The sequence below is a fragment of the Sipha flava genome, unplaced genomic scaffold (assembly GCF_003268045.1).
Source record: "Sipha flava isolate LNK unplaced genomic scaffold, YSA_version1 86_pilon_pilon, whole genome shotgun sequence".
Lineage (NCBI taxonomy): Eukaryota > Metazoa > Arthropoda > Insecta > Hemiptera > Aphididae > Sipha > Sipha flava.
The window spans coordinates 381,003-393,650 of record NW_020273628.1 but is presented as its reverse complement, the minus strand read 5'-3'; the positions used below and the strand labels follow the sequence as shown (position 1 = coordinate 393,650).

Here is a 12,648-nt window from a genome sequence, read left to right as displayed (position 1 = left end):
GATGTTGTCCGATGGACAGTTTATTATATTAAACGTGTTTTTGTTTTTTCTTAAACTTATTGCATCCGTTTTCAGTCAAGTCGTTCGACACCATCGAGAGGATGGAAAACTTGTTGAATCAGGATAACGCGATGAAAAAATTCCTGGTCGGTATGCGATTCGACAACATCACCCCGAACACCACCATACCGAAAACCATAGTCGTAAGTGACAAATCCGTACCACGTTATTTTTATATTACGTGTCATAGTGCATCTGTTAATCCGTTTCATTTTGGCTGTACGTAGATCAAACTCAGGTATCCTTGTCATCTGAGGATAACGAAAAAAAGTCTGATGAGCTTCGATACGATCGAGGCGAACTGGCGAACTTACTTAATGTTTCCTCTGTACCAGACATTCGGTCCAAGGCACAAGTCGGAAAACAACGGAGGCGAACCAGGTAAAATGCCGATGATAGTAATAATTGTACGACCGCAGTGGAATGATAACGGTTATATCATAATTGCTTTATATTATTATTGTCGAATCGTTGCTGTGTGCGCATACGGGTTCAAGTGCGTGGTTAATTTTAATGTTTTTCTACGCGCATTTAGGTTATCTGTCGGAATCGTTTTTGTTCTTGCAAAACCAGATCTCCAACTCGCTGATCAACTATTGGGCCCCGGGCGAAGGAGTTCCGGAAATCGAGTTGCAAAGGTTCCCGTACCCGAAGTACATCGAAGACGCTTTGCTGCCGGCGCTCACGTCGTTCGTGTCCACCGTGGTGTTGCTCAGTTACGTCTACACCGCCATCAACACCATTAAAGTGGTGTCGGCCGAAAAAGAGTTGAAAATGAAGGTAATAAAAAGTAATGTTATAAAGAATGTCACCGCCACCGAACCTTCCGAGCACGCGAAAGTTACCGTTTCGACGGTAATCATTTATTATTATCGTTACGACTGCGCGTCCTCATCGCTGATCAAGTCACGGAATTATTATGATAATAACGTCTTCTCTGCGGGGCGGCCTTGTGCTAGTCTCGTCTCGCGAATTTGCATGCGCGAGTGGATATGTGGGTGGACACTAGGCGTATGCGTGTACCATGTATATCGACGTATTTTTTGTCTTACAGGAGGCCATGATGCTCATGGGTTTGGACAATTGGCTGCACGCTAGCGCGTGGTACCTGAAGAGTTTTATCGTGTGGATAATACCCCTGTTGCTGCTGGTGTTTTTCATCTCGTTCCAATGGCCGTCGGGCGCAGTGTTCCAGTACTCCGATCCAATGGTGCTGATGCTCATACTGACCCTTTACGTGATGGCGAGCATATCGTTTTGCTTTTTGATATCAGCCTGCTTCAAAAAAGGTTAGGGTCGCGCCAAGTGATGACGATTGCTACGATATACGTATATATTTCACGATCGTAAAATACGATTACAATAATATTTCGTTAAAACAATACGACTTTGGCGTACGCATTGTGAACAATACATATAAATATATACGTATATAAACGTTGTCGCATAACACGACGATAGTCGTTCGTCGCACCGTAAATAAAATAACAATAATTACCGTTTCATTAACATATCGCCAAGGTGCTGTTGTACGCGTGTGCGAGAGAGAGAGATTGAGCGAGAGAGGGATCGGAGTGGGTTCGGGCGCGAGTGTACGAGTGCGTTTACACTTGTATGCGTACACGCGTAACACTGCTCTTAAATAATTAGACCTTCGAATGATTTACACGTACGCGCTATGTGTGTGTATGTGTGTGTGTGTGTGTGTGTGTGTGTGTATGTGTGTGTGAATGCGGACGCGTGCGTGCGCATCTGTGATGCTGAGGTTGATTAATCGGATTTTTTCGTTTTGTTTATTAATTTACTATTTCGTTTTTTTTTTTTCTTATCTTTCCCCCGTCTAGCCAACACGGCGGCAACCGTCGGCGGTGTATTGTGGTTCGGCACCTACGCGCCGTTCATGATCTTCCAGCCCAAGTACTCGTCCATGACCAACAGAGAGATCCTAGCGTCGACCATATTTCCCAACACGGCGTTGGGATACATATTCCAGAGTCTAATCATGTTCGAAGGCATAGGCGTCGGACTCACGTGGGAAAACATCACGATGACCGTGTCGCCGGACGACAAAATGTGCATCGTGGACATCATGCTGATGTTGGTGTTCGACACGGTGCTGTACCTGACGATCGCCGTGTACATGGAAACGGCTTTCCCGAAAAACAGCGGATTCCATCCGCCGTGGTACTTCCCGATATTGGTGAGACCAGCAAAACAGTTTTTTTTTTTTTTTTTTTTATTCTTTCCATTCAAATTGTTTTCTTCTACACACATTTTTACTGCTCGACGTTTTCGCGACGCGGTGCAAATAATAATACAATGTGATCGTCGTTGCCGTTCTAGCCGTCTTTCTGGTTCGAGAGCAAAGTCGATCCCAATAAGATCACCGAAAAGTCCGGCATACAAATCCAATCGCTCAGCAAGAGCTTCAGACCCGGCAAGTTCGTCGTCAACAAACTGACCGTGGACATGCATCCGAATCAGATCACCGTTTTGCTGGGCCACAACGGCGCCGGAAAGTCCACCACAATGTCCATGTTGACAGGGCTGATAAGTCCCACGTCCGGAACGGCGCTGATAGAGGGCTACGACATAAAAACCCACATGAAAATCATCAGACATTCGTTGGGACTCTGTCCCCAATACAATCTGCTCATACCGGATTTGACGGTTCTCGAGCATTTGTACTTTTTCGGAATGGTTAGTGATCTTGTCCGCTTATCGTGGCCGTAGATTAAATAATAAGTAATTGTACTAGTAGTAAAAGTACCCAGTAGTAGTATCAGTCACTGCACTGCTATCGTTTTTTCGTCCAAGCGATAATTATATAATACCGTTGTTGATGGGTGTGTTACAGCTGAAGGACTTGGACGACAACGAACTGCAAGCCGAAGTGGACAGTTATACGACCAAGTTCGAACTGGAGTCTATGCTCGGTACCAAATCGAAACATTTAAGCGGAGGAATGAAACGAAAACTGTCTGTCGCCATCGCGTTGATCGGCAAATCCAAGGTACGGATACAGCGCTGCGCGGACTAGGTTGTTGGTGTCATAAATATGAATAAATCGTCGCGTTCTGTAATCCTTACAATACACGTTTCGTCCATTTAGGTGGTGCTAATGGACGAACCCACGTCAGGAATGGATCCTGCGGCTAGGCGTACTCTGTGGAACATTTTGCAGTCGGAACGGCAAGGAAGGACAATGGTGATGACCACGCATTTGATGGACGAGGCAGATCTGTTGGGCGACCGCGTCGCCATCATGAAAGCCGGTACTTTGTGTTGTGTCGGAACACCGTTTTCGTTGAAAAAAGAATACGGTAAGAACAGTAAACAAAACAATGTCATACAACCTTACACTTTTAGAAACTACCTGTACGAATGTAGAAATTAAACAGATTTGTTTTTATTTATTCATAAAGATAAATATTTATCTGCAGTTATCCGTAAACGTTTAATCATGATAAAACCAAAAACTTATACTTATGCGTATTGCGTTGAGACTCAGATAATAATGTAATTATAAGATACCATATTATGATTCAGTGTACGGGAAACAATAATAAATTATTTAAAAATGTTCAGAACTGTTGAGTTACTTTACGACCCTGATTTATACCCTAGGGATGTACAAATACATTTAAAATAAGTTTTCAACTGTTTTAGATAAAAATATTTAAACATATATGTATCAAGTGTATAATGTACCTTTTGTATAAATTGATTGAAAAATATGTATTGTTTTTATTCCAGGTGGCGGTTATACTTTAACTCTAGTGAAAGATGTAATCGGATTTAGTCTGACCAAAGTAACAAATTTCGTCCGTAAATATTACCCGAATTCCGTTCCAAGCAACATGACTACAATGGAAGTTACGTATCAACTAGAAGACTCTTCGTCGTTCCCAGATCTGCTCAATGCTTTAGAGCAAAACAAACATTTGTTCGGGGTCAAAGAATACGGCGTGAATTTGACTTCGCTACAAGACGTGTTCATGAGGTAAATCGGAAACAATAAAAATAATAGTAATTCGTTATTGTATACGCGTGGCATCGGTTTTGTATTATATTTAAACACACTGCGTTTCGTTGTCGTATGCAGGGTTGGTCAAGAAGACAACAAAAAACTGACGGACTATCAGTTGAACTCGATGAAACAGAAATCACTGGAATTGAACAATCGTTTCGACAGTTTATTCTACGACGCCGAGAGCGATTCTACCGATTTGAAATACGAAAGTGAGAACCAGTCGCGGTGCAATTTTCAACCGATAACACAATGATTCGTTGTTTTGTAATAATAACCGTCAAACTTTCAGGAGCCCAAGGATGGAAGTTGTTCATCATTCAAGTCGGGGCGATTATGGAGAAGAAATGTTTGCAATCGTACCGTTCTTTGATCATGCACTCCTTGCAGTTAATGTTGACGTTGTTTTTTATATTGCTCGCGTTACTGGTCGTCAACGCTTGGCAGGGGATGAAAGACCTGCCCGCACTGGCAGCCGAACTTGGGGTAAGCGATAACAACACTCGATAATCTGAACGGGATTGGGGAAAGGGATCGTTCAGATTGAGTACGACTTAAAAAAAAATCAATATTCGTGAAATCGAAACTTTCAAATTTATTTTTATCCATACATAATCGAAAAATACAATAATTAATACAGTTAAAATAATCAATATTATTACGCACGTATACATAAAATTAAACATTTAAATTTTCATTTAAAATACTGGGTTATGTATTTTTTTTTTTTTTTAACAAATGTACACATTTATAAATCGCGATGTGACGGTTCTCAAGCCCGTTTCGGATTATCACGTACTTCACATTAGTCCGTGTTCGGATTGCCGCGACCCTTCTTGTATTAATAGACATGTTATCACGTAACGTGTTTCAGAACTACTGGGAACCCATCAGCACGGTCATGTTGACCGCGAACAACACGATCATGAACAATATTTACGAGTCGTACAAGAACATCTGCGGGTCCAACCCGGTGCTGGATCTGAACTATCGGAGCCGGTACAATGACTTCGAGGACGTTTTACTGAAAGTGGTGCGTACATTTTTTCGTTTATCGGTTTGGACACGCGCCGTAATCAGCAGTAGATACAGGGCCGTATTTAAGGGGTGGTTCGATGAGACAATAGCCTTTCTGATATATTTAAGGGGTGGCAACATTTTTACGGTGATCCTTAGTAAAGACAAATCGATTTTTTTCACATTCCCAACCGAAAATTATTTATGAATAAAATTATATGAAAAATAAATGTAATATTGTAAAATTATTTATATGATTTAGTTGCGTATAGAATGTACATGTATTTAAGCGTGTTTAAATTTACGTAGTAGATATTCTATTGAGTATAAGTGTTGGTTTAATTTTTATTTGTATGTGGATAGGACATTCAAACAGAAGGGCATCACCAATCAGTTTTGTATAACACAATTTTATATAGTTTTATTTATGTAATTAAACCTTTGTTATTATTTGGGATTTTATTTCAATTACGAATAGTGTGTAATAGAGTACGGAAATTGAGAAAATGAATAACTAGCGTAGTGATCGGCTATTTTTTTTTTATGAACACTTGAAGACACTTGTTTTCGGTTTTCCACTTAAGGGAAGAGGGACGAAAATCCTAAGTACGGTCTTGAATAGGTACACCAGTTGTGTTATTAACCGCGCGTCGTTGCCGTCGCGTTACAGGCATCGGAGAAAATATCGCCGTTCACGCAGAAGTACATAGTGGGAGCGATTTTCGGCGATTTCAAGATCACGGCGTACTTCAACAATCAGCCGTACCACGGGCCGCCGCTGGCGCTCAACATGGTCCACAACGCCATACTGAAAAACTACAAAGGAGACGATTACGGGATTAAGATAATCAATCATCCGCTGCCCTACCAGGGAGTGGACAAGGTGAGAGTCGCAAATCGCGCGTACATAACAGTGCACGTCCTGCAAACCGCGTGTCGTCTTTGTCGGATTCGCGGTTTCAACGAGTTCGTTTTAACTTCCTTCCGATTCCGTTGGTTCGATACCGCTGCAGACGCCTCTGCTGAAACTTTACTCAGCATTTAAATGTTGTTCGTGAGTGCAATCGGTTTGCACGTATACCCACGTGTTTTTGTCGTCCACATTTAAAACGACGACGTTGTTTCACCAATAACATTCGTGTTCATATACCGTCGCGCAAGTTAAGGTTTGTAGACATAGTTTTACGATCGATTGTTTTATGCTCGGAAGCTCGTTACGAATCACTGTTTGAGTGCATCGCAGTTATAGTTTCGCTCGATTATTTTTTTTTTTTTTTTATTAATTTTTCCAAAGTCTGCGGTTCGGTAAGATTTCGCGGCCCGAGGTCGGCGAAAGCCTCGTGATCCCGAACCCGTCACCGTGACGCTGCATAATGCATCCATACCTCACCGCATACGTCCCGCGACCGTTCGCGTATACCCACAATACCCTAACCTACTTTTTAATATCTTTTCAAATTGTTAATGATGTTTTTTTTTTTTTCAGCTGATGAAACTGACCGGAGGCAGTAATCTGGGCTACCAGGTGGCGTTCAACTGCGCCATTTCCCAAGCGTTCGTGTGCGCCGTGTACGTGTTGTTCGCGGTCAACGAACGGCAGAGCGGGGCCAAACACATGCAGCAGATCGCGGGCATCAAACCGCTGGCTTACTGGGGCGCGTCTCTGCTGTGGGACTGGATCAGCTACCTGACCGTGATATTTTCCATACTGCTGTTGCTCTTCTGGCACGGTGACCCGGGATACGCTAACCTGAAACAAATGGGTGAGTAGCGCTCATACGACAAGTCGTACGGGGGACTGCAGCAGCACTGTGCTACGGGTGTTTCAACAATTATATTACAATTTTTTTTTTTTGTGTCTACCGACTGCTTGTCGTTGAGTAGACACCGACCACCGGGGGTTGCGCGCGTGCGATTCGCCAATCGTCAGGGCACGCCGTGTTCGCGTGTCCGACTGTTGGAATCGGCGTGGCCGAGAAAATCCGTTTCCCGTCAGGGTTAGAGGGGGGAAATCGTAAACACACGAGTGCGTTGGCACCTCCGAAATCTGTTTTACGGTCAAAACGGAACAACGTTCCGCGATCCTTTGTCCGCGGGGCTTTACGCTTTACGCGGGTACACGCGATACTACCATTTTATTGACCGCGACGTCGTGTTTGTTTCCACAGGACTGATGCTGAGCCTGCTGGTGACTTTCTCGTGGGCGACGTTGCCGCTGATGAGTTTGTTTTCGTTCATGTTCCGCAACCCTTCGACGAGCTTCACCAGAATATCCATGTTCAGCGTGATGACCGGTAAGAATGCGCGCGTGTACGGAATAAAATATGAAATCATACCGTCCGTTTCTACGCGCGAAGCGATCATGACACATCTCACGATAACCGTCGTCCCGCAGGTGCCATGTGCTTCATGTTGGTGCTCATTTTGGACATGCAACCGCTGTGCCTGAAGGATCAGTCGAAATTCATCGACAACGTGATGATATTTTTCCCGCACTACGCGCTCGGCAGCGGCATGAAGAACATATACTCGTCGTACGAGTACAACGAGATCTGCGATTTCCAAAAGAACGGTAAGTCGTCACGTCGGTTGCGCGCCGTACGGCACACGTGGAAGGTCGCAAGCGACCGAGAAATGAAACGTTTTGAGAACACGAACGCTTTCGGCCCGCGCGAACCGACTGTTATCCGATTAATTGTTACGCGGCCGTATCTCACACACGCCCGCGTGTTTACAGCCAGCTGCTTCGGATGGGACGGTGACAACTTGTCGTGGGTGAGCCCCGGCATCGGCCGCCACATGGCGCATCTTTTCTGGCTGGGATTCGTGTGCGTGTCGCTGCTGCTGTCCTGCGAGTACCTGATGTACTACGGCAACAAGATACAGTGCACGATCCTGAAGCTGTACAGTCACATGTGCAAGCGGCCGATCAAGGAGGACAAGTACGACCTGAACTGTTACGAGTCGGACGTGGCCCACGAGAAGCAGACGGTCAACAGTGTGGACCCGCACAACTATTGTCTGTACCTCAAGTGAGTTTAACCGGACGACGACTGGTCGGTGCGATTTCACGTACACCGACCCGTCGCTGCCGTTTCGCTAGTCGGGTCGGCAAACGGACTAACCGTAATCGTGATCGCCGCCTCCTAAATCATATCGACAGGGCCGGCTCAAGGTATAGGCGGGCTAGGCACCTGCCTAGAATGGCACTTTAGTAGGGGTGGCATTTTCGAAATTCATTCTTACAAAACCACAAAACCAACGTTCGATCTCGTTGGAGTTCTTGCCAAATCTCGTCCGCGGCTGCAGTGACCGTTGTTCACGTACGCGTACTCTGATCTAGATGTAGTAAATTTTAACGGAGGGAGGACCCGATCGATACTACTAGTTCGCCGTTCGTTGTCCTGTTACAACGTAAACGTTATCCGAAAACAATCGCGTTTCATCTAAAAACTGTTGTAACAGTTCGATGATAACATAATATATTTCAACGTTTCTCATGATTGGAGTAAAATATAAGGGGTGATTTGGGAAAAAAATAAATCTCCTGAAAGTGTATACTATCACGGTGAATTTTACCACAGCTCGGATCAATAATGACATGTATTCGCATTATTTTCACCGGGAACACGGTTGCCGTTTCGATGTAATCGTAGCGGATGACAGTGCGAAATATAATGTGATGATCTTAGTAGAACTGTTAACGAGGGCATTAGATTAGGGTACCATTTGATCGTAAGCACTACGTGATCGATATGATAAACTGTTGGTTTTGTGCGTAGCAACGTGTGGAAGAAGTACGGGAACAAGGATGTCGTGAAAGGTTTAAATCTCGCCCTGAAACCCAACGAGTGCTTCGGGCTGCTGGGCTCGAACGGGGCCGGCAAGACCACTACGTTCAGAATGCTGACGGGAGACATAAAGAATAGCATCGGCGACATTTACGTGTGCGGCGTGAACGTGAACAACAACCGAGAAAAGGTAAGCGCTACACTTATTACGTTTTTGGTTCGCGTATGAACCGTTGGCATCGTGATCGACGCGCAAACGTGCACGTTTCGTTCGTCCGATCGCGTGCCGCGAATATTTGTATGACCGATTAAAATGTCGCGACGAAATCTTCGTCCGACTGTCGCGCGTGACAACAATAATAACGCATTTGCTACGTGCGCAGATCCACGAGGTCGGAGGTTACTGTCCGCAGTTCAACGGTCTCATCGAAGAGCTCACCGGCTACGAGACGCTCCATTTCTTCTGCAGACTGCGAGGCATGTCGTACAAAGAAGCGTCCACGGTGCCGTTCCACTTGGCCGCGCGGTTGGCGTTCGTCCCTCATTTGAACGTCCAAGCGAAAAACTACAGGTACGTACGTCGTTCGTGTGTTGACCCAAAAATCGTCGCTAATGGCCGCCCGGACACGGTGAACGGCTGTTGATTGTCAGTTCGTCTCGTCTCTTTTGTTATTATAATCTCGCTCGCGCGCACGCGTGTTTCAGTGGCGGCAACAAGAGAAAGCTTAGCACTGCCATAGCTATGATCGGTGACCCAAGCATATTGTTCTTGGACGAGCCCACTTCCGGCCTCGATCCCGCCGCCCGGAAACACCTTTGGGACACGGTGAGCGAGGAGAGGGATCGCGGCAAATGCGTATTCATAACGTCACACAGGTACTTGTTTTTTTTTTTTTTTTTTTTTTTTTTACATTTAACAATACGCCGTGACCTATCGGCGCTTTCGCGAGACGTTCGCTCGTTGTCGAAACGCGTACGCGTAGGTTTCATACTGGTTCTGCTGAATTCGTGTCGAACGTAACGTTTTACGAATATGTTCGGTGGAGTAACATTTTATGTGAATCTCTGAACTGTGCCGAATACGCATTATATCGTTTGTCTGCTTTGTATCGAATTCTATTGTTGAAACGTATAACTTTATTGAAACAGTTCGTCGGCGACGAATCCGATATCCGCCTGTGATGCGAGTGCGATACGCGATACGCGATCCTTGTTCCGACAATGACATCACATGTTTATTTCGTTTTTACTTTCCACAGCCTCGAAGAATGCGAAGCTCTGTGCACCCGTCTGGCCATCATGGTGGACGGCCGCCTGTGCTGCATCGGATCCGTGCAGCACCTGAAAAACAAATTTTCCGTCGGCTATCAGTTGCACATCAAATACCATCCGGACAACAATCGAGTAGCCAAAGATTTTGTGATAAAAACGTTTGAGGGTAAGTGAAGGGGCTGTGGCCATATTCGTGTAATAATATTCACCTGGTATCGCGGGCCTCGTTTCATTCTCGACGAACCCTTCGCGCACCCCGTGAGAGTGTTCGGATTTTCTAACCGTAAATGTTTTCCTGCTAAAGGTGCGAGTTTGCGAGAAGAGTTCGAGATCACAGCGCTGTTCCATATTCCCAAGAAGTATCCGTGTTCTTACGCTTTCGCTCAGATGGAACAAGCCAAAAAGGAACTGCTGATCGACGATTATTCAATATCGCAAACTAGTTTGGAACAGGTAACTTTTGTGGGACAAAAAAAAAACCCGCAGCACGCGAAATATTTCATTTAATACGTGTCATTTACCTGTTTCGTACCGTGTTAATGATTACTTAATAACCCGATGTGCAACCGATTTTTCAGGTGTTCTTAAGTTTTACCCGGAATCGTCAACAACAGATTGCATAACAAGTCGCGAGAAGCTGAACATCACAACGTTTGCTTTCGGTTTCAATTTCCCCGTTTATAAGTATAAGTATAAGTGCCATGTCAAATAAAAAAACTATGTATGTCTTCCTCCTCCTGGAACGTTAACGCAACATTCCGGTTGTTGTTTTTTTTTTTTTTTCGTATGAAGGCTGACTAATGTATATTATTATTGAAAGATATAAAATAAAAATAATTCGTTTTGTAATATAAAAATATTTATGTGATAATTTATAAATACATTGTGTAAGTAATTCACTTGTACTTTTAAAAACCGAATTAAGATTGAATAAGTTAACAACAATTTTATTATATTCGTAACTTCGATCCTCTTGTAATATGATTTTATTTTTCTCAAGCGTACCTATATATCTATATATATATGCATAATACTATTATTTAAACGCTCAATGTACAGACTAATCATTTTGAAAATTCTATATATTTTATATATTATGATATTATTATATATATATATATATATATAATGTGGTACCTACCTGGTTCATAAACAATGTACCTACCTATTGATTTATTATTTTTTTTTTTCCACTTTAGTTACTAAATATATTATAATTATCTGTAATTACCATTTAGAGTAGAACCTATTTAATTTATTAAGTATATTCTGTTCAATAGGTTTAAGTAAAATATACCAAAATGTACAGTGACGTTTTCATTGTCGATTGATGTCCTCGCTAGTCCTCAGACCATCCTTCGGAAACGTTATTACACACAATATTATGCGTTGTTATTTCCCTCGATTTGTGTATGCAAATGTGTGACACGAGTGCAAACACATGTAAAATACACCGTTTTTACGAAAAATCTCAATGCCGCGCAATGGCCCAAAAGTATGCCACTGCAACAGCTCTGTCGGTTTTACTCGACCTCGAAGTTCGGAGCTTTCGTTTTTTTCGAGTACCAGAATTGGTCATTGGCTGTGGACCCGTTTGAATATAATACGCGCGCGTGGAAACGTTCGGTTAGTTAGCCGACGTTCGACAACGATTTCGAATTATCATTCAACGTTGAACAATTGACCGTTAAAACCGAACGCTAACTCCGAGCGACCGTCTATATAGAATGTCACGAAACAGTGAGATCGAAATGCGCAAGATTTGCTGCACTGCTGTCGCGTGTAACTCAATTCACCGCTGATCGGTTTACCCAGGGATCCTCAAACTTTTATAAACACTGTACCCCTTTTTATCAATAAACCTATTTTTGGGTACCCTTTCTTAGTTAGAAAAACTAAAATAAATATAAAAAAAATGTAAAAACTCATTTACTTTAATTATATTTTTATTTAATTGAAAACTAATACACAAAAAATGTTAAATACAAAAAAATCTTACTTTCAAAAAGAAAAATTAATGAGAAGGGTTAGCTTGTTTTTGTTGGCACAGTTGATCAATATTGATTTAGTTATATATAATCTTAAATCATCTTAAACATTTAACTTGTTTCTATATTTACTTTTAAACTTGAATAACCTTTTCCACATAAATAATTTAAATTTAAAGGTTTGTCGACCGCATTCGTATCCTTTAAAAAATCTCGAGTACCCCCAAAAGGTACGCGTACCATAGTTTGAAAACCACTGGGTTAACCTGTTGCACATTCGCGATAGTGTGTATTGTTATGCGCCTCTTGGCACGGTGGTCCTCTCGTGTACTCATCGGGAAATACGCGAGTACCGCAGAGACGACAGGGAGAGAGAGATTAGTTAAGAACTGCAATCCGTGCGTTTCCCGAGTCCCGAATCCGTGGACCGCGTTAACCGCGAAATCGAACGCGTGGAAAGGATAGTATTCCGCCGAGTTATGAGTAAAAA

The 12,648-nt window shown here is 43.2% G+C and overlaps 1 protein-coding gene across 1 annotated transcript in view; it reads left to right on the top strand.

The window, feature by feature from the left end:
* Positions 1-10,989, top strand: part of LOC112693431 (ATP-binding cassette sub-family A member 1) — a 33,586-nt gene extending 22,597 nt beyond the window's left edge. The window contains exons 4-26 of the mRNA XM_025568496.1: positions 76-203; positions 288-441; positions 596-840; positions 1,115-1,349; positions 1,905-2,260; positions 2,404-2,760; positions 2,918-3,073; positions 3,173-3,383; positions 3,817-4,063; positions 4,166-4,302; positions 4,383-4,576; positions 4,965-5,123; positions 5,778-5,990; positions 6,594-6,870; positions 7,276-7,401; positions 7,503-7,679; positions 7,845-8,139; positions 8,890-9,088; positions 9,282-9,469; positions 9,604-9,774; positions 10,158-10,336; positions 10,475-10,623; positions 10,749-10,989. Of these exons, the coding sequence (XP_025424281.1) occupies positions 76-203; positions 288-441; positions 596-840; positions 1,115-1,349; positions 1,905-2,260; positions 2,404-2,760; positions 2,918-3,073; positions 3,173-3,383; positions 3,817-4,063; positions 4,166-4,302; positions 4,383-4,576; positions 4,965-5,123; positions 5,778-5,990; positions 6,594-6,870; positions 7,276-7,401; positions 7,503-7,679; positions 7,845-8,139; positions 8,890-9,088; positions 9,282-9,469; positions 9,604-9,774; positions 10,158-10,336; positions 10,475-10,623; positions 10,749-10,793 (4,598 nt within the window). The 3' untranslated portion in view covers positions 10,794-10,989. The remainder of the gene's footprint in view (positions 1-75; positions 204-287; positions 442-595; positions 841-1,114; positions 1,350-1,904; positions 2,261-2,403; positions 2,761-2,917; positions 3,074-3,172; positions 3,384-3,816; positions 4,064-4,165; positions 4,303-4,382; positions 4,577-4,964; positions 5,124-5,777; positions 5,991-6,593; positions 6,871-7,275; positions 7,402-7,502; positions 7,680-7,844; positions 8,140-8,889; positions 9,089-9,281; positions 9,470-9,603; positions 9,775-10,157; positions 10,337-10,474; positions 10,624-10,748) is intronic.
* The last annotated feature ends 1,659 nt before the right edge of the window (positions 10,990-12,648 follow it).